Consider the following 19,437-nt stretch of genomic DNA (forward strand, 5'->3'; position numbering starts at 1 on the left):
TGATTACTTAGTTGTGATTTGTGTTCATGATTTGTTAATTTTTGTCTTTGGTGTTTAGAGTTTTAAGTGTGTTCTTTTCGGCTGGGTGTATTGTTTTTTGTTTGCAAAATTTTATGTTCTGCATTTGATAGGTTAATTACTGTCGTTTATTTTCTATAGGTAATCTCCTGTGGATGGTGTAACAAGAAGGGTCTGTTGGCCACCAGTGGGAATGATGGAACTGTTCGTGTGTGGAATGTGAACAAAAATCAGTACACTCTGCAACAGACTTGTGTCTTCAACAAAATGTAAGCTCTGTTCTCTGCCGCGTGTTGAGGTTTATTAGCTGTTAGGTAGTAGTCTTACTTTGCAGAGCATTCTATGTAGCACAGCTATGCATGCTTGTATGTTCTCAGAGATGGTACCCCTGATGAGTGTGTGAGTGGACTTGGGTCTCCAAGTGAACCTGGCCTGGCATCAGTTGCCTGGAGTGTAAGTGGAAAGTTCCTGGCTGCCGCCTTAGAGAAAGTGGTCAACATCTGGCAGGTCAATGGTAAGTTAGCACAATATTGTTTCTTAAATAACATTCAGTAGTGATTATTGACTACAGAATCTTTTAGAATAAATGTACTCAAACAACAGTTATTTCTAACTGTGCTGATATTTGTGATAAAAGCACAATTTGATACTTAATTGGTTTAAGTCGTAATCGGAGCCTTATAGTATCAGCAGTTGTCTTGGACTGTGCACAGGGCTCAACAGGTACCTTAATAAACCTCCACTTAGTCATAACTGGTATTTGAAGAAATGATATGGAGTTTTTGCCAAAGGCAATTTTAAGTATATCGACATTTTAAGTATATCGTAAAATGTCAGAATAACATTACAGCTTTATAAACTCTACATAAACTACATACCATAAAGTAACCTGTCCTCAGCATTTGAGTAGGTATGTCATCTTTAGCAGGTTTGCAGTTATAGATTAATGTATTTGTGTGTTATATATGATAGGCGGTAAAGGCTTGTTGGACATCCAGCCTCACTGGGTCTCATCGCTGGCATGGCCAGAGAATGAGGCCGGGGGTCCCTGTGCTGGGGAATCTCATGAGCTGCTACTGGTTGGTCGCATAGATGGAACTTTGAGCTTGCTGGAAGTTCTGGATCCCTCAAACATGCAGAGAACTGAACTACAACACTGCTATAGAAAAGATGGTACATAGACACACAAAGGCACATTTATGGATGCTTTGTTGACTGCCATCTGGCAAACTTTATTTATTGTCTTGTTTACTTATTTTTTTTAGTGGCAGTGATGCACATTGCATGGTACAGTGAGGATCGCCCGTTTGTTGTTGGCTATTCTGATGGAAAGCTTCTGATTGGGTGTAAAGAAGCTCTGGAAAATGGATCTGTGATCATCATAGATGCACATAAGGTTTGCTTGTTGCATATAAAAACACTGTGCACATATGTAAATATATGCATGAAATAAAAATATTAATTTCCTTCCTTGTTTGAATATAGGAGAGCATCAGTTCATTGCATTGGGCACCAGGTGGCCAGATCCTGCTAAGCTGTGCCAAAGAAGAGGTGGTGCATCTATGGGCAGAGTCTGGGATAGGGCTTGGAAAGAGCTGGGGATGTCTTCAAAGCATCACACATCCCAGTGTTGTAAATGCTGTTGCTTGGTGCAACCTGCCTGGGCAAGAACCCAAAGCTCTCAACATGATGGCCACGTATGTATAAACAAACAAATTCACTTATTTACCGGTGGTTCTATTTTCTCCTCTCTGCTTATAGCGTATTCTCAATTGTTCTGTGCCTAACAGGTGTTGCCAAAATGGCCTGGTGTCTGTGTGGACTGTACCTCAGGACCCTTCAGCCTTTTCCCAGTCCGGTTCAGCCAGCACAGAGGCATGGTGGGAAATGGATTCTAAGTCTAAACCCAAGGTATTATTTGTTATATTTAATCATGAATATCTGTATTGCCAGTTTGACATTTTACTGTTGATTTTGTATCCATTATGTGTGTTATGATGTATCTGATTTCCAGCTGGCCCCACAATGGTGTAAGGCAGCAGTGTGCATCTTTCAACTGCGGGGTCATATAACACCTGTTAAGACAATAGCGTTTAGTCCAGACGGTCTGGCTCTGGTGTCTGGGGGTGTAGGAGGGCTCCTGAACATCTGGTCACTTCGGGTCAGTTGCAGAATTACCCTTTAGTATGGTTTTATTTATTTAGTGCAATGCATTTGTGGACATATAACTAAAATTGTGTATGTGTATGTAGGATGGCTCAGTGCTGCAGACTGTTGTTGCTGGCTCTGGAGCTATTCAGAATACTGTGTGGATCCCAGATGTTGGAGTGGCTGTCTGCTCCAGTCGATCAAAGGTTGCAAATCTTGATAGTATTATAAATTATATTTTTAATATGATATATGTATGTGATACAGTAAAAAAACTGGACCTTTTTTGCACGGACATGACCTGCTTAGACATTTTGTACATTCATAATTATTTTCTAATTTTTAATAATACTAAATTCAGTTCCATGCAAAAACAAATTCAATTTTAGGTTTTTATATTGTCAGCACCTAAAATTCCAAACTAAAAATACTCAATATAAGCTTTACTACCTTGCAATAGACTTACCTATTTGCTATTGCATCATCCTTATATAACGATTATTTGTTGTTGATTGTTCTATTGCGATTTTAATATACTCTGCATGGAAAACGTTATTGAGACGCCCTTTCTAATTATTGCATTCATGTGTTTCAGCCACAACACCTGCTAACAGGTGTAATAAATCAGTTATATAAAGGAAATAGATCACATGGATGTCACTATTTTAATACAATTTGTTTTTGAGTTAGGTGTGATCAAAAAGTTATACTTTTCTTCTCCTGCTGATATAATATGCCTTCTCATTTACATTGATGGTCAATTGTGCCCATTTACAGTGTTTTAATATTTTACAATAAATCATTGTCAGTAGGTGAATTGATTAAGCATTTGAGTAGTTTTTGTTTTATATCAACATTTGTATTGAATCAACAATTATTTTGTTTAATTTTAAGCACAATTTGCTGACCCCTGTAAATAGTAAATTTATATATTTAAAAAACAATTAAATAAATAATAATACTAATATTGTCTAATACCAAGATTGACTTTGTAACCACTTAATCCTGATCAGAGTCATGGTTGGTCCAGCAGGGCAACAATAGTACTTTTACTGCTTTTAAGAGAGGGAAACAGGGTTAACATGCCAGATTCTCACAGACAGTGACCTAAGGTTTAAACGCCTATTCCTGAGATACTGGTGCTGTTCTGCATCCGTATTACCAACCATTTCAGGATGTTCATTTTTAGTTTCTAATGACCTTGTTGAATTTCTGTTGTAGGATGTTCTAGTTGTTAATTGTTCTATGGAGTTCATGGCAGCCAACCATGTATTAGCAACCTGTCGCAGTGCCCTAAAGAAACAGGGAGTTGTGGGACTAAACATGGCTCCCTGCATGAGGGCCTTCCTAGAGAGACTCCCCATCATGCTTCAGGAACAGTACGCATATGAAAAGGTACAAATACAATGTCTTTTATTAACCCCATCTCTAAATTCAAATCTAAATTTTGCTGACACTAATTAATAATAATAATAATACATTTTATTTATATAGCGCTTTTCAAGATACTCAAAGACGCTTTACATAAGACAAATAATCAAAACAAATACGTACATACACCATACAAATCATAGTACAAAATCAAAATAGTACATCAACATCAAGAATAATTAAGATAAAAACAAAGAGCAGCATAAGACAGTTCATTAAAAATTAGCTAAATTATGAGAGAGAACAACAAATATAGAACAATTTCTTAAAATTAGACAGAAACAGGACAGATTTACATGCAATCAGGAAACTGAAAACTTTACAAGTTTTAGGATCTAGGACTTCACATTTCTGTCGTGATCTAAGTATAAAAACTATTAAAAAGAATAGCAAAAATAAAAGCATTTATTTTGTGTTGTTACAAGTTAAATGCCACTCTGAATAGATGAGTTTTGAGAAGTGACTTGAATTTGGACAGGTCAGGACAATCTCGTAGGTGTTTGGGGAGAGCATTCCATAAAGATGGAGCAGCTATGGAAAAGGCCCTGTCACCCCAGGTCCGGTGCTTGGTCCTAGAGGGTATGGACAGTAGGTTAGCCTCAGAAGAGCGAAGGCTACGGGAGGGAATGTGCTGATGGAGCAGGTCGGTGAGGTAGGATGGGGCCTGATTATGGAGAGCTTTGTGAGTGAATAGAAGAATTTTGAATTGAATGCGTTGAGCAACGGGAAGCCAATGAAGTTTTTGTAGAACAGGTGTAATATGATCACGGGAGCGAGTATGAGTAAGGAGGCGAGCAGCTGAATTCTGGATATACTGAAGTTTTTTTAGGATTTTGTTAGATGTACCATAAAGGATGCTATTGCAATAATCAATTCTGGATGTAATAAAAGCATGAATCAAGGTTTCGGCGGCAGAAAAGGAGAGTGATGGACGTAGACGTGCTATGTTTTTTAGATGAAAGAAAGCAGTTTTGGTGATGTGATTTACATGGCGGTCAAAAGAGAGGTTGCTATCAAAAATTACACCAAGATTTCGGATGTTAGAAGACGGAGACAAAGTGTCATTATCAATGGTAATTTGAAAATTTTTTGTGGTTTTTGCCAGGGTTGTAGGACCTACGATGATCATATCTGATTTTTCACAGTTTAATTTGAGGAAATTAGCTTTCATCCACAATTTCATTTCAGTGATGCAATTTGTCAGAGTGGAGTGAAGTTCAGTATTAATGGATTTGGAGGAGATGTAAAGCTGAATATCATCAGCATAGCAGTGGAAATGTAAACCATGCCGACGTATGATGTCACCAAGGGGGAGCATATAAAGAATAAACAAAAGGGGACCTAACACTGAGCCTTGGGGAACGCCTTGGGACAGTGGAGCAATGGCAGAACTACAATTGTTGATATTAACAAACTGTTGTCTGTTTATGAGATATGACCTTAACCACAAAAGGGCAGTACCAGTGATGTTGACAGAGGATTCAAGGCGGGACAGAAGAATGGAGTGATTAATGGTGTCAAAAGCTGCAGTAAGATCAAGGAGGACGAGAATATTAATTTGTCCAGAGTCTGAGGAAAGAAGAAGGTCATTTGTGACTTTGAGGAGGGCTGACTCAGTGCTGTGCTGGGGGCGGAAACCAGACTGAAATGATTCAAATAGATTATTGGAATTTAGGTGATCTTTGAGCTGTGAGGCAACAACACGTTCCAGTATTTTCGACAGAAATGGAAGATTGGAAATGGGCCGAAAGTTACTCATAATGTTAGAGTCAAGTCCAGGTTTTTTAAGTATGGGAGTAACAGCAGCCAATTTGAGTGATTGAGGGACTGAGCCAGAACTAAGAGAGGAATTGATTATCTCTGTGATAAGTGATGAGATAACTGGAAAACAACCCTTAACAAGTTTTGATGGAGCAGGATCCAAAACACAAGTGGAGCTTCGCATCCCTGTTAAGATCTCAGATAGGTCCAAAAGAGACACAGGTGAGAACTGAGACAGAGGCTGGGTAATAAATTGAGATGAGATAGGCGGAGAAACAGAGATGACAGGGGAAACTGTCAGAAAATTGTGGATATTCTCAACTTTTGTTTGAAAAAATGAGAGGTAAGAGTTACACTTGTCAACTGTAAAGGAATTGGTAGTATTGTCAATTGGTTTGAGAAGTTTATTTATTGTGGAAAAGAGAGTCTTAGGATTTGTTGATCCAGCATGTATGAGTTCGGAATAGTAAGTGGATCGGGCTGCCGTAAGAGCGTCTTTGTAATGTTGAAGATAATCAGAATAAATCTGATAATGTACTGTTAGACCGGTTTTCTTATAAAGTCTTTCAAGCTGGCGTTTACGGGATTTCATTTGGTGAAGCTCAATTGTGTACCATGGTGCGGAATGACTAAATGAAACAAATTTGGTTCTCAAAGGAGCCAGCTCATCAAGACATGAGGCGAGTATGTCATTATAGTAATCGACAAGGTCAGATGAATTACTAGACAGTACAGGACAGACAGACATCTTTTTAACAAGAGAATCTGAGAAAGCAGAGGGAGAGATATATTGAAGATTCCTGAAGGATATTTTACGTTTAGCTCTAGTGATGGGCCTAGTGACCTCAATGTCCATGATGATTGTCAAATGATCAGAGACAGTAAGGTCATGGCTGGACGGCTGATGAACTAGGACACCAGTAGAGCAGACAAGGTCAAGAGTATGACCTTTTTTATGAGTTGGAAAATGTATATGTTGTGTGAAATTAAAACACTGTAACAATTCCAAAAATTCCCTGGCAAATTTACAGTTGTTGTCATCAATATGGATGTTAAAATCACCCATAAGCAGTACAGAGGATGAGAGGGCACTAAGCTGGGTTAAAAAATCTGAAAAATCAGAGAGAAAGGAAGCGTTTGGCTTTGGCGGACGATAAACTACAGCAGTGACCAGAGGAGTAGGCCCTGACAACTTGAAAGCCAGGTGTTCAAAAGAAAGAGCAGCAGGAAAAGACAAAGTGGTTATTTTAATATCATCCCTATAGACTGCAGCAACACCACCACCTCGCCCTTCCATACGAGGTTCATCAATATACGAGTATCCCATTGGCGTGGTCTGATTTAACATAAAATAATCCAAGGGTTTATGCCAAGTTTCAGTGAGACAGAAAAAGTCTAGTTCACTGTCAGATATAAATTCACTGAGTACAGTACTTTTTGTGTTGAGTGAACGAACATTAAGCAATGCCATTTTCAAGTGGTATTGTTGTGTAGTTGGCTGTGAGGAACGAGGAAGAGAACGGAGATTTGCTAAGTCCACTCCGCGTTTCCCATCCCACTCCGTGGACAGCGTTGTCATGGAGACTACACCGCTACTGGTGTGCAAGGCAGCAGCGCTCTGATGACGTGTTTGCGGAGCGACAGTGCGCACGGCTGACCAGAAGGATGGAATAGCGTTACCGTTTCGAAGATAAACAAGCTTTCTCCGGGAGCCCCTGTGAATATAACGAGGCCGGCGAAGGAGTCCAAGCTGTTTGATGACTGAAATACACGATGGAGTAGTGCAGTTGTTGAACTTCCTCAGCTGGTCAACGGAATAGTTCAACATCGTGCCGATCCCAGGAAAACTCATCCACCGTTCACCACCGGCCGCAGACGCGATGTACAGTAGAAAGAACAAAAAGTATCAAAAGCACAAATAAAAGTATCAAAAGTAACATAAAAGAAATAGATCCACAAGGTGTGTAAAAAGATGAAAACGAAAAACGATAAAAATACAATAAAATACGGTAAAATACGGTAAAATACGGTAACGGTAGCGGCAGCCAAATGCGCCAGCGTCCACCATCACCATGGCAATGATAATTAGGGTAACTTATTAAAATTCATTAATTAGAATATATTCTGATACATATTGTGTGTTGATTTAAGTAAGAACTCTGGGTGGACATATCACATATATAAATAACTAGCTAATTCATCCTGTGGTAAACTTGCTAGCTAACAATCAATTTATGTTGTGGTAGATAACTAATTAGAGAAGTTTATTACATTAGACTGATTAAGTTAGTTCATTGTATTTAAAAAAAATTGTGCTTACCAATGAATGAAAACAACATCCTGGTTGATATTTGTATTACAACAAGCAGTGGAATGAGTAAGGAGTTTGTGCGCCTGTATCCTGAATCATTTCATTTAATTTCTAATATTTTAAATTCTAATGTCAATTTATTAAACTGAACTGTACTTATATTTGCACCAGTATGTAGTAGCATGTGTATCTGTGTGTATGTGTGCATGTCCTATAGCCACATGTGGTGTGTGGAGAGCAGCTGATCCACAGCCCCTATATGCAGTGTTTGGCCTCTTTGGGTGTTGGGCTACAGCTGGACACTCTACTATGTCACCCTCCTGTGCCACCTCACCTTGTCCATTGTACTCTTCAACCTGGCTCTTCATCTGGCTCATCATCTCCCTCTTCCTGCACTTCACCACATTTACATTTGTGGGGCAGCAGTGACTGGTCATGGCTTCACTGCTTTTCCACTACTGTAAAGACAGCTGAGGCTCTCGCTCGAGGACACTCTTTCCCAGAATCCTTTAGTGTGCCTGATTTGGAGCCTGTGGCCAAGGACAAGATGTCATTGCTAATGGTAAGTACTGTACATTTATTTAAAGAAAAGTTTAAGTTTTGAGGTTTAAGTTTGCCTATGAAGGTAAACTACTTATACAAGCTGTTATTAACGTTGATATTTAATTATTAAAAGAGTATGTTTTTTGTTAACTTTTTGTAGTATGATGTGTAAGATTTTGTTTTGTTCCAGGATAACAGTAAATGGACTGCTGGGATGGATGAGCACATAATGTCATGGGCCACATTTAGACCTGAGGTAACAACACAAAGAATGTAGTTTAAAAAAATATTAGTACTATTATAGTCTTTTTATTTATTTTGTAAGATTATTCCATAACTCCAATTTGGGATAAAGCTGGTATGGAAAATGCCAATTAAGAATGCAGTTTCTTACATTTGCTTTGACTTATTTCATTTCAAAAAGTATAAATATATTTCATGTTTTTTCTTCTGGTCAACTACATGTCATTGTTAAAATACATCTATTCCCACTTATCAGACCTGCAACACATTCCAAAAGATGTTTAAAAACAACGTTTCTCAAAGAACATCATTTAATGATTCAGGGAATCTCAAAACGGGCAAGGACACAAGCCTAAGATGAACACCCGTGATCTCCGATCCCTTGGTACTGCATCAAAAACTGTAATTCATCAATAGCTGATGTAACCACATCGGCAAGGGATAACTTTGGCAACCCTTTGTCAAGCACTACAGTATGGAGTTTTAATGGTTATTAATGGATGCTTGATGGTGGTGGATGCTTGATGGTGTGACCATCTAGAATATTATCAGCAAGTCTAAAAACCAGGGTCTGTCATGGTATGGGGCTGTGTCAGTGCCCTTGGGTAATTTAAATCTACACTTATGTGATAGCAACATTACTGTAGAAAAGTAGGTTGAGATTTTAGAGCATTATATGCTGTCTTCAAAATGACATCTTTTCCACGGACGTAAATGCATGTTTCAATAAGACAGTTCAAAACCACATGCTCATATTGCAAAATCATGGTTTCGGAAGAAAATGTGACGACTACAACCCGTATTGTTGCACATCTTAAGACGTTTTGCAAAACAATGGGACAACTTAACTGATCTTGAACATGAAATATCTTGGGTTCATACTGTCTGCAATGAAATAAGTCAATTTAAGAAATGCTGCATTTTTTCTGTCCAAACTTATTTTGATTTGGGGTTGAAGTCTAGAAGAGAGTTTTATAGCTTCTCTTATATCTACAGTGCCATCCTACTTTTGCATTACATTACTCTTAAGTGAATTTGTATTTCAATCATATTGTTTGAATTGAAAGTAAAAAGGCAGAACAATTGATGTACTGTATGTATTTCGTACTTTAAAGCTCTCCAGTAGTGCATATATCTGCTGAAATGGATAAATTATTAATTTAGTGTGCTTCAATTGTGACCTGTGAGTATGTATAATATAGAAAAATACAATATTTATTAAAAAGAGCATATAAAATTTTATACCTCCATGCATAAGAGAACATTTGTCTCACAAGTCTATTTTCTCGCAGACTTGCTAAAAGAATTTTAAAAAAAGAAATCAAAAAATGAAAAAACTTTTATACAGCATTTACTTTGTGATTTGTTCAGTCACCAGAGTGAGTGCCATTGGAACTTATCCAGACATTAAGTGGGCAGGTTAAATCAAATTAGTGTTTTAAGAAATTAAGTCAGCAACATGTTTAAGTTATGAGAAGTTTAATTTTTCATTTAAATAATCTTTCATTATTTTATTAAATATTTTATGTTCAGATTAATTATACTAGTATCTTGAAACAAGACTAACAGTTTGTGTGTCATCAGAGCTAAAAATAAAAAAAAGTCAGTGATATCATAAAACTTAATTATATAAATTTTTGCAAGATAAAAAAATATTGGCTCAAGGTACCATGATTTACTTTTGTGTATTGTTGTAGTATTGAGTGTATTGTTATTAGTAGAGTCACATTTGGTTCAAATGTATCGGGACAGACGACCCCAAATCTTTTTGCAAATATTTAATTCAACAAAAGCTTGAGTCAAATAACAAACCCAAGGCAAATATGTTTTAATGTTTTGAACAGGACTGGCACCTTGGTGGAAAATGTGATGTGTATTTGTGGGGGGCAGGTCGTCATGGTCAGCTTGCAGAGGCTGGACGGAACATTCTGGTGCCTACACTTGCTACCTCTTTCTCTCAGGCTCAGCAGGTTCACAGATGTGTCTTTCTCTGTAGCGCATACATGCACACAATTTAACATTGACAAAAATTAGTTAATGAATCTATTCTTATAACTGCATGTGCAGGTTGTATGTGGGCAGAACTGCACATTCGGGATTCAGGCCAATGGAACAGTGTCTGCATGTGGAGAGGGCAGCTATGGTCGCCTGGGGCAGGGCAATTCTGATGACTTGCATATTCTCACTGTCATCTCAGCACTGCAAGGTAACAATACAAACACATACACAGACAATATTTTAAGTGTTTTTATGGACTATCACAGTAGCAGGACTACCATACGCATCAGTTACAGCAGTCATTTCAGTTTTTGTTAATGTCTTTGTTGACACTTGTGGTCGGCATGCATTTATGTGCAGGCTTTGTGGTAACCCAGCTAGTTACTTCCTGTGGCTCTGATGGACACTCAATGGCTTTGACTGAGAGTGGTGAGGTGTTTAGCTGGGGAGATGGTGACTATGGCAAACTGGGCCATGGCAACAGTGATCGTCAACGAAGACCACGACAGATAGAGGCCCTGCAAGGGGAGGAGGTGGTGCAGGTCTGGTTCAGAAAAACACTTGCATTTTTTCACAACCAAATTAACATGTGACAGCAATTTTATGAAATTATGTTAAAGTTTGTATAACACACAGGCAGCACAGGACATCACAGGCAGCACAGGACATCACAGGCAGAATGTAATTCACATATTGATGTCCTATAAAAATTTTTTATAAAACAGTTTTGTTTATTTTGGGTTTATTTTGTCCCAGATTTTATTTTTTTATAAAATCGAAAATAAAATCAATGTATAAGTCCCAAAAATACAGTTAAATCTAGTTAACTGATAAATTGTTAACCATGATTAAGCTTTGAGGCTGAGTGTAAACAAAAGCGTCTCTTCCTGTGGCTCAGCTCAGTCTTTTGGCTTCAGCTTTGGCCAAAACTTGTCCAACAGGTTGTAAGTATTTTTTAACATAATTTAAAAAATCTTTGTATAAAACACAAAATGGATGTGTCTAAAATATTGTGCTTAGCCTTTCAAGTGTTCAGATACCATAGTCTATGTGCTGCCTTGTTTCGAATACAGGAGAGTAAAGTAGGTATTTGGGACAGTGTTTGTTTCTGAAACACAGAAGCATGTCAAAGCTAATGTTCACAAATCTGCATAATATAAGGCCAACTTTGTCAAACAGTTTAACATATTTAAAAACTTTGTAACAATCTTCTGAATGTTGCTTGCTTGTGTAAGTATTTACCTTTTAATCTATGTTCTGTGTAGAAATCTTATGGCCCACCTATTCTCAAATACAAACCCCATTTCCAGAAAAGTTAGACACTTTGTAAACTGCAATAAAAACATGAACCTGTGATTTGATCATTTTCACTGGGAAGCTTAATTCTAGTCTAAAAAGTTAATAAGGTATACTTGAAAAGAGGCATGTTAACTATTATGTTATATTACTTTTCCTATTAATTACACTTTTTAAACATTTAGCAACTGAGGATACGAACTGTACAGTTTTGCTAATTAATATTTTGCCCATTCTTGCATGATACAAGACTTTAGCTCCTCAACAGTCTGTGATCACTGTCGTGTGATTCTTCTTTTTATGATGCACCATACAGGAGACAACAAATAGGTATAACCTATTTGCATAACAAATAGGTTTTTGTTGCATTTTACAAAATTTCCCCTTTCCTGTTGCTAACATGTTTAGTTGTGTTTAATTATAAGTATTTTATATTCTATGTAAAATATAATTAAGTACAATATAAAACTTGATTATAACTGTGTTTTTGTACACAGATGTCTTGTGGGTTTAAGCACTCTGCTGTAGTAACAGCGGATGGAAAGCTGTTTTGCTTTGGGAATGGAGACTATGGCAGACTCGGCCTTGGCAACACATCCAATAAGAAACTGCCTGAGAGAGTCAATGCCCTGGAGGGTCATCAGGTTGGCCAGGTAAACAAGACTTCTATTAACACATATTTATTGCCATGTAGATGGTGTTCATTCATTTATGTTGTACATACAGGTGGCTTGTGGTCTAAATCATACCTTGGTGGTGTCAGCTGATGGAATGACAGTCTGGGCATTTGGAGACGGAGACTACGGGAAGCTGGGTCTTGGTAACTCAACTGCTAAATCTTCACCACAGGTATTCAGATTTTAAAAAGATTGCATGACAATATCACACAGATATTGTCAGTGTTAAACTTTGTTACAGAGTACAACAGCATCATTGCATATATGCTTGTGTGTGCATGTGTGTTTTTTAGAAAGTGGATGTTCTGTGTGGAATTGGGATTAAAAAGGTTGCTTGTGGGACCCAGTTTTCTGTGGCTTTGACCAAAGATGGAAACATTTACACTTTTGGCCAAGGTACCAGCAAGTGTGTTAGCACATTTTAACATGAACGAATGTGGACAATGTATATTCTAATAAATATCTGGTTCTTTAAATAACTAATGTCTGTTTTCCATTTTAATGTTATAGATCGTCTGATTGGTCTGCCAGAGGGGCGGGCACGCAATCACAATCGGCCCCAGCAGGTGCCTGCCCTATTGGGTGTATTCATTGTGGATGTTGCAGTGGGCTCGGAGCATACACTTGCTCTCTCATCCACAGGAGATGTTTATGCTTGGGGTAGCAACTCTGAGGGACAAGTAAGCTAGTACTTTACACAACTGCAACAAAGTAGTTTTGCAATATTCTTATAATAATGAGTTTGTATATGCATATTTTGTAGCTGGGTCTGGGCCACACAAACCACGTAAGAGAGCCAACTCTTATTACCGTTCTGCAAGGCAAGAACATCCTGCAGATATCCGCAGGACGCTGCCACAGTGCAGCATGGACCGCACCATCAATCCCACAGAGAGCTCCAGGTATACAAATACAAAAAGGTGTCGGAAAGAGGCATTAAAAGTTGTATGGGTAGAATATTAGCTCTAGAAATTATAAGACTATTATTATAAGATATAAACTATTTTTTCCTTTCCTTTTTCTGGCTTTGTATTTTTTTATTTTTAAATAAACATTTTTAAACCTAGTGCACAGTAAACTTTTAAAGACTCAGAATCACTAAGTTTGCATTGCCTGTTATTGCTGTGTAGTACACTTAACATTATCAGACAGGATTACACACTGTGCCTTTCAAATACCAACATATAACCTGATTACAAAATACCAGTGTCTCATAAAAATACATGTAAAATTGGTATATGCACTTAATCACTGAAATAATACAGGTACAAGAAGTAATAATAAGATTGGGAAAATAATAAAAGTTTTTATGCTGTGAGCAAGGTTATATTTTACAAATAAAGTGATCAGTACTGGATAGGAGAACTATTAAGAGAATGTAGGGGTTAAATAATTAAGACATGGCAGTTTTAACGTATTTATGTATTTAATCATTTTTATTTATTTATGATCTTATATCATTTATAAGATTTATTTTACAACTGTATTTTAATATCAGTGTGTTTGGATAGAGATGTCCAACAAGCTCATGGTCAGGTCTCTCTTTTTCTCTGCCTGTCTGTTTTTCAAACTGAATTATATACACACACACACACACACACACAGGTCTCTGTGTGCAACTTCTAATCCATTTGCAGCTAAAACTTATGTTTTTTGCTGTCTAGGATCTTCAGTACCACTGCAGTTAGGCTTGCCTGTAAGTGTGCCTCCTCAGTATAATGCTCTGCGAGATGTTAGCATGGAGGTACTGAGGGCCAGACTGCGTCTGCTCTACCATTTTTCTGACCTTATGTACTCCTCCTGGAAACTGCTCAATCTTAGCCCCAACAACCAGGTACACATACACACCTAGCCATGTGTAACAAAACTCCAACAGATATGTATAAACACTATGTGTAGTCAACTGTAGTAGCTGTGTGAGTTAGCCCTACTTTTTGTTATATAGTGAAAGTAAAATAAAAATGTTATAAAAACACTAAGCGAAAGTTAAATAGTTGTGGTACTACCTGAGCAGACCATACTAACATGCTGAAATGTTATTACATGCGATGAACAATAAAAAATTCTGCGTATTTGCCTGTTTCAGAGTTGCACATCACATTATAACCAAGGAACTTGGGGTATAGTTCAAGGGCAGCTGAGGCCCCTGCTGGCCCCACGTGTTTATATGCTTCCAATGGTGCGCTCCATTGGTAAGACTATGGTCCAGGGAAAGAACTACGGCCCTCAGATCACCGTCAAGAGAATTTCCACTCGGTCAGTGATGTATGCATTGTCCACAATATTAGTGCCATAAACTTTTTAAGTTGAATATATGATAGTCAAATATTTTTGTTAGGTGAGATTGTTCTGTGGAAGCAGATGCTTAAAAGTGTTTTTCTTCTCCTTATTCATTTTTTGTTTTCTGTATTTTTGTCTTTTTCTCTGTCACAAAAGAGGGCGGAAATGTAAGCCCATCTTTGTGCAGATTGCTCGACAGGTGGTGAAGCTGAACGCATCTGATCTAAGGCTGCCATCCCGTGCTTGGAAAGTCAAGCTAGTGGGAGAGGGAGCTGATGATGCCGGAGGAGTGTTTGATGACACAATCACTGAAATGTGTCAGGTATAGCCACTTTTCACTGACTACTGTTAAAAAAATTACTTAGATGAATATTATTGTGATACCATGATGATGCCATATACTGTATTTGAGCTCTAAGTGATATATTTTTTTGTTCATTTTTGTAGGAACTTGAGACAGGGGTGGTTGACCTTCTTATTCCCTCTCCTAATGCTACAGCGGAAGTAGGCTACAACAGAGACAGGTGAATTTCAGCCTTTATTCAAACTCATACTCTTTTGTAAACAGTTACACCAATCACTCTTTGTATATTAATTCAGTGCACGTGGGAAGGATGTTCATAATCTCCTTTGCTTATGCATGTATGTGTATTTTAGGTTTCTGTTGAATCCATCAGCTTGCCTGGATGAGCATTTTCTGCAGTTCAGGTTTTTGGGCATCCTAATGGGTGTGGCCATCCGCACCAAAAAACCACTGGATTTGCATTTGGCACCGATGGTTTGGAAGCAGCTGTGTTGCATCCCACTCACACTGGAGGACCTGGAGGAAGTGGACCTACTCTATGTGCAGACACTAAACAGCATCCTTCATCTGGAAGACAGCAGCATCACTGAACAGAACTTCCATGAGGTAGCACAATTATACACACAGAGCCTGTAAAACTGTGCTTTATTTTACAGTGTTTTTTTTTTTACTGACTGTTACTATAACTTATGCTTTGCACCTATGATTGGTTATTTTGTATTATTTTCACAACAAATGGCATTGCTGTAGTGTCTTAGGTTTTAAGCTGCACTTTTAATGTTAATTCATTAGTTTACCTTTTAAAACAAATCAGAAACAGAGAATTTGTAAGAATGTGTTAAATATACTTAGAGCGGTGATTTTACATAGTAAAGGCTCTCAATACAGCAACTAAACAACAGCCATAAAGAAAATATTCAATCACACTAAAGCATTCATTAACAAAGTTAAAAGTGCACAGCTAACTACCACCAGACGCTTAATCACCCTTAATGACATAATAAGATAATTACATGTTTTTAGGGTTTAAAAAAATGTATTCAAAATCAAAAAAGTGAAATCTCATATTCACAGAAGTATTCAAACTCTTTACTGTGACACCTTAAATTGTTATCCGGTGCATCGTGTTAGCTTTGAGTTTCCAGAACTGTCTGGTGACCACCTGTTGCCACTGTTGAGTTAGAGTTTTAGAAACTTCATGTAAAAGAATTTTGCAGTAAGATGAGGAATGAGACTCTTTGGTCAGACATCCACACATTATCTGGCTAATACCATACTTATTGTGAAACGAGGTGACAGGGACAGGGAAACTGGTGAGAAGTGGGGGAACTATGATTGTTGGAAAAAAAGGTGGCTTGGTGATGCTCTCCAGCTGCTTTGCTTCCTCTGGCACTGGAATTTTGCAGTGTATGAAAGGCAAGATGAATTAAATCAGGAAATCCTAGGAGACAATGTTATACCTTCTGTGAGGAAGCTGAAGTGATGCTTGTGTGCCATTCAACTTTCCAACAGGACAATTATCTCAAGCATACCTCAAAATCCACCAAGACTTGATTTCCAATGATTTCCCTGAAGATTCTGGAGTGACCATCACAGTCACCTGACTTGAACCCCATGGAAAAGTGAGATTTGAAAAAGGCAGATGCAGCACACAAACCCAAGTTTATTAGTGAACTGGAGGCCTTTGTCCCAGGAATCGGCTAAGATTCTTCAGGATCACTGTCAGAAGCTGCTCATAACAGCAAAAGGGTGGTCTAATTTGAATAATTCTGAGACTGCAGTAGTCATTTTGTGATGAATTTGGAGAAACTAATTGGTATATGTTGTGTTGAACTATTTAAATTGTTCTTGCTTGATTGTGTTATTTCAAACAGCTGAAAGTTTGGGCCACTCAGGTGGCGCAGCGGTAAAGTACGCTAGCGCACCAGAGTTGGGGTTTCGAATACAGCTCTGCCTTTCCGACTGGGCTGGGCGGCAGCATGAACAACAATTGGCTGTTGTTCAGCTTTAGGGGGTAAAAAAAAAGTCGGATCATAGATCCTCATAACTGGTGCAACTACGGCCCCTGCTGGCTGACTGAGGGCGCCTGCACAGGGCTGAGGAATAATGCTGATGGGGGTGTGGCCCTCCATACACAGTGCCCGTCAGTGTATGAACTCGACTCGTGCAAGTGAAAAATGCAGTCTGTACTGACTGTACGTGCCGGAGGGGGGCGTATGTCAGTTGAGAGGCATCCTCAGTCAGCGGTGAAGGGTCGATTTAGTATAGAGGACACAATCAGGGTAATTGGACACGACTAGATTAGGGGAGAAAAATTGGGGGGGGAAAGTGGGAAAAAAACAGCTTAAAGTTTGTAAAATTTACTAATAAACCTAATTTGGGGGTAATAGTGATTGCTACTGAATAATAAGTATATATAATTAATATAATCCCACACTTGCTTGAATGTGTGGTTGCATTAACATGAGTAAATGACACTTGATTTTATTATTAATTTTTGCTTATTTTGTAGATGATTCCTCTTGACTCATTTGTGGGTCAAAGTGCTGATGGGAAAATGGTGCCTATTATCCCGGGAGGAAACAGCATTCCACTGACCTTCTCTAATAGAAAGGAGTATGTAGAGCGTGCCATAGAATACCGGCTACATGAAATCGACCGTCAGGTTTGTTAAATATTTCTTAATGCCATGTCATTAAAGCTTATGATTTTTTTCTGCAGCTACACTCAAATGCCACTTTATTAGGAACAATTTACTAAAACTTAGTAGAATCCCTTTTGCTTTCTCAGAACATCCTCATTTTTCGTGGCATGAATTCTACAAGGTGTTAGAGTTCCTTTAGGTTACGGTCCATGTTGACCACATTATTGCTGCTGATGGTTTTCATTCTTTTTTTGCTTATCACAGTTGTAATGCCATTAGCAAGCAGCATTACATTATTGCCCATAAAAAGGTGCGTACTGTAAAAGATTACAAATATTGTGTTGTATAAAACACCTAATTAAAAAGTGTAATTTATAAAATGTAAGTAGCTAGAATGGTGCTTGAAAGCAATGAGTCTTCTGTGACTGCCCCATCCAAATAAACCAGGGGTTTTCAACCTGTACCTGTCCGGGGGGCGTGACATTACGAGATTTTTTTTTACTTCTAAAACTAAAGCAATTTATTTTTCTCCCTCAGGAAGCATATTTGATTAAACCTTTTTTGCACCGACTCGTGTTATGTTATAGAGGAAGTAAAAATACTGACCGGCTACTAAATCTTCTAAATTGGCTAATGAGCAACCAAGTTAAAACCTTGATTTACAACTGATTTACAAAATTGTAACAAATGTTATTTCCTGTGTGAGTCAGGTAGCAGCAGTACGTGAAGGCATGTCATGGATTGTGCCAGTTCCCCTGCTTTCACTGCTGACAGCACGCCAACTGGAGCAAATGGTGTGCGGCCTTCCAGAGATCAGTGTTGACGTACTAAAGAAGGTGGTGCGCTACCGTGAGGTGGAGGAGCAACAGCAGCTAGTTCAGTGGTTCTGGCAGACACTGGAAGAGTTCTCCAATGAAGAACGGATGCTTTTTATGCGCTTTGTCTCTGGCCGCTCACGCCTTCCTGCAAACATGGCCGACATCTCACAGCGCTTCCAAATCATGAAGGTGGACCGGGTAAGGCAAAGTTTTGTGTGTCTGTGCACATTGTTACTACTACAAAGCAAAAACTCAAAATGTAGATATAACTGAAAATGGCAGCTTTACCTGCTTTGGATGTGTGCTGAACATATTTAAACATGTATGTCCTGTTCAGGATTTTTTATGTCTCTCTTTCCACAGCCATATGATAGTCTTCCCACTTCTCAGACTTGTTTCTTCCAACTTCGCCTTCCACCCTACTCCAGCCAGTCTATGATGGCAGAGCGGCTGCGCTATGCTATCAACAACTGCCGTTCAATTGACATGGACAACTACATGTTGTCTCGAAATGTTGATAACGCAGAGGGTTCAGACACTGACTACTAAACCTCTACCTTGCACAAAAACAGACGTTTGGTAAATCCTGTATGAATACAGATGAAAACTTGGTGCAGGCTTTTTAAACGGTGAACATTTACATAGAAATGCTTAATTAACTCAGTGTTTTTATCATTACTACTTTTATTAGCAGTTACGGTAATCAAGTTGGCCTAATTTATCAAATAGGATACAGTTTCTTTAGCACATTTTTTGTTCATTCTTTTTCATGGTTTTTTGGAATATGATTATTACATTTGGGAAATGTGTATAAAATGATCTCTTGAAAAAGGATTGAAATGTTGTACATTCTGTATAATGCTTAATTAGGAAATTGTTTTAGTATCAATATTTATTTTGTTTTAACTTTATTTAATTGCCTACACCCAGTTCCATAATGCAGCCAAATAAATGCATCAATATTG

The 19,437-nt window shown here is 38.1% G+C and overlaps 1 protein-coding gene across 3 annotated transcripts in view; it reads left to right on the top strand.

The window, feature by feature from the left end:
* The window catches only part of herc1 (HECT and RLD domain containing E3 ubiquitin protein ligase family member 1), a 96,708-nt gene extending 77,271 nt beyond the window's left edge, over positions 1 to 19,437 (top strand). For all 3 annotated transcript variants that reach the window (XM_063013252.1, XM_063013253.1, XM_063013254.1), the window contains exons 52-78: positions 160 to 287; positions 396 to 532; positions 991 to 1,191; positions 1,284 to 1,414; positions 1,504 to 1,715; positions 1,809 to 1,929; positions 2,033 to 2,179; positions 2,271 to 2,372; positions 3,388 to 3,561; positions 7,887 to 8,231; positions 8,403 to 8,468; positions 10,300 to 10,425; positions 10,523 to 10,661; positions 10,814 to 10,995; positions 12,247 to 12,402; positions 12,476 to 12,598; positions 12,720 to 12,822; positions 12,937 to 13,106; positions 13,190 to 13,328; positions 14,091 to 14,260; positions 14,513 to 14,682; positions 14,863 to 15,028; positions 15,154 to 15,230; positions 15,364 to 15,616; positions 17,523 to 17,675; positions 18,365 to 18,670; positions 18,836 to 19,437. In XM_063013252.1, coding sequence (XP_062869322.1) covers positions 160 to 287; positions 396 to 532; positions 991 to 1,191; positions 1,284 to 1,414; positions 1,504 to 1,715; positions 1,809 to 1,929; positions 2,033 to 2,179; positions 2,271 to 2,372; positions 3,388 to 3,561; positions 7,887 to 8,231; positions 8,403 to 8,468; positions 10,300 to 10,425; positions 10,523 to 10,661; positions 10,814 to 10,995; positions 12,247 to 12,402; positions 12,476 to 12,598; positions 12,720 to 12,822; positions 12,937 to 13,106; positions 13,190 to 13,328; positions 14,091 to 14,260; positions 14,513 to 14,682; positions 14,863 to 15,028; positions 15,154 to 15,230; positions 15,364 to 15,616; positions 17,523 to 17,675; positions 18,365 to 18,670; positions 18,836 to 19,021 — 4,383 coding nt within the window. In that variant the 3' untranslated portion in view covers positions 19,022 to 19,437. The remainder of the gene's footprint in view (positions 1 to 159; positions 288 to 395; positions 533 to 990; positions 1,192 to 1,283; positions 1,415 to 1,503; positions 1,716 to 1,808; positions 1,930 to 2,032; positions 2,180 to 2,270; positions 2,373 to 3,387; positions 3,562 to 7,886; positions 8,232 to 8,402; positions 8,469 to 10,299; positions 10,426 to 10,522; positions 10,662 to 10,813; positions 10,996 to 12,246; positions 12,403 to 12,475; positions 12,599 to 12,719; positions 12,823 to 12,936; positions 13,107 to 13,189; positions 13,329 to 14,090; positions 14,261 to 14,512; positions 14,683 to 14,862; positions 15,029 to 15,153; positions 15,231 to 15,363; positions 15,617 to 17,522; positions 17,676 to 18,364; positions 18,671 to 18,835) is intronic.

This window comes from Trichomycterus rosablanca, chromosome 17, assembly GCF_030014385.1.
Source record: "Trichomycterus rosablanca isolate fTriRos1 chromosome 17, fTriRos1.hap1, whole genome shotgun sequence".
Lineage (NCBI taxonomy): Eukaryota > Metazoa > Chordata > Actinopteri > Siluriformes > Trichomycteridae > Trichomycterus > Trichomycterus rosablanca.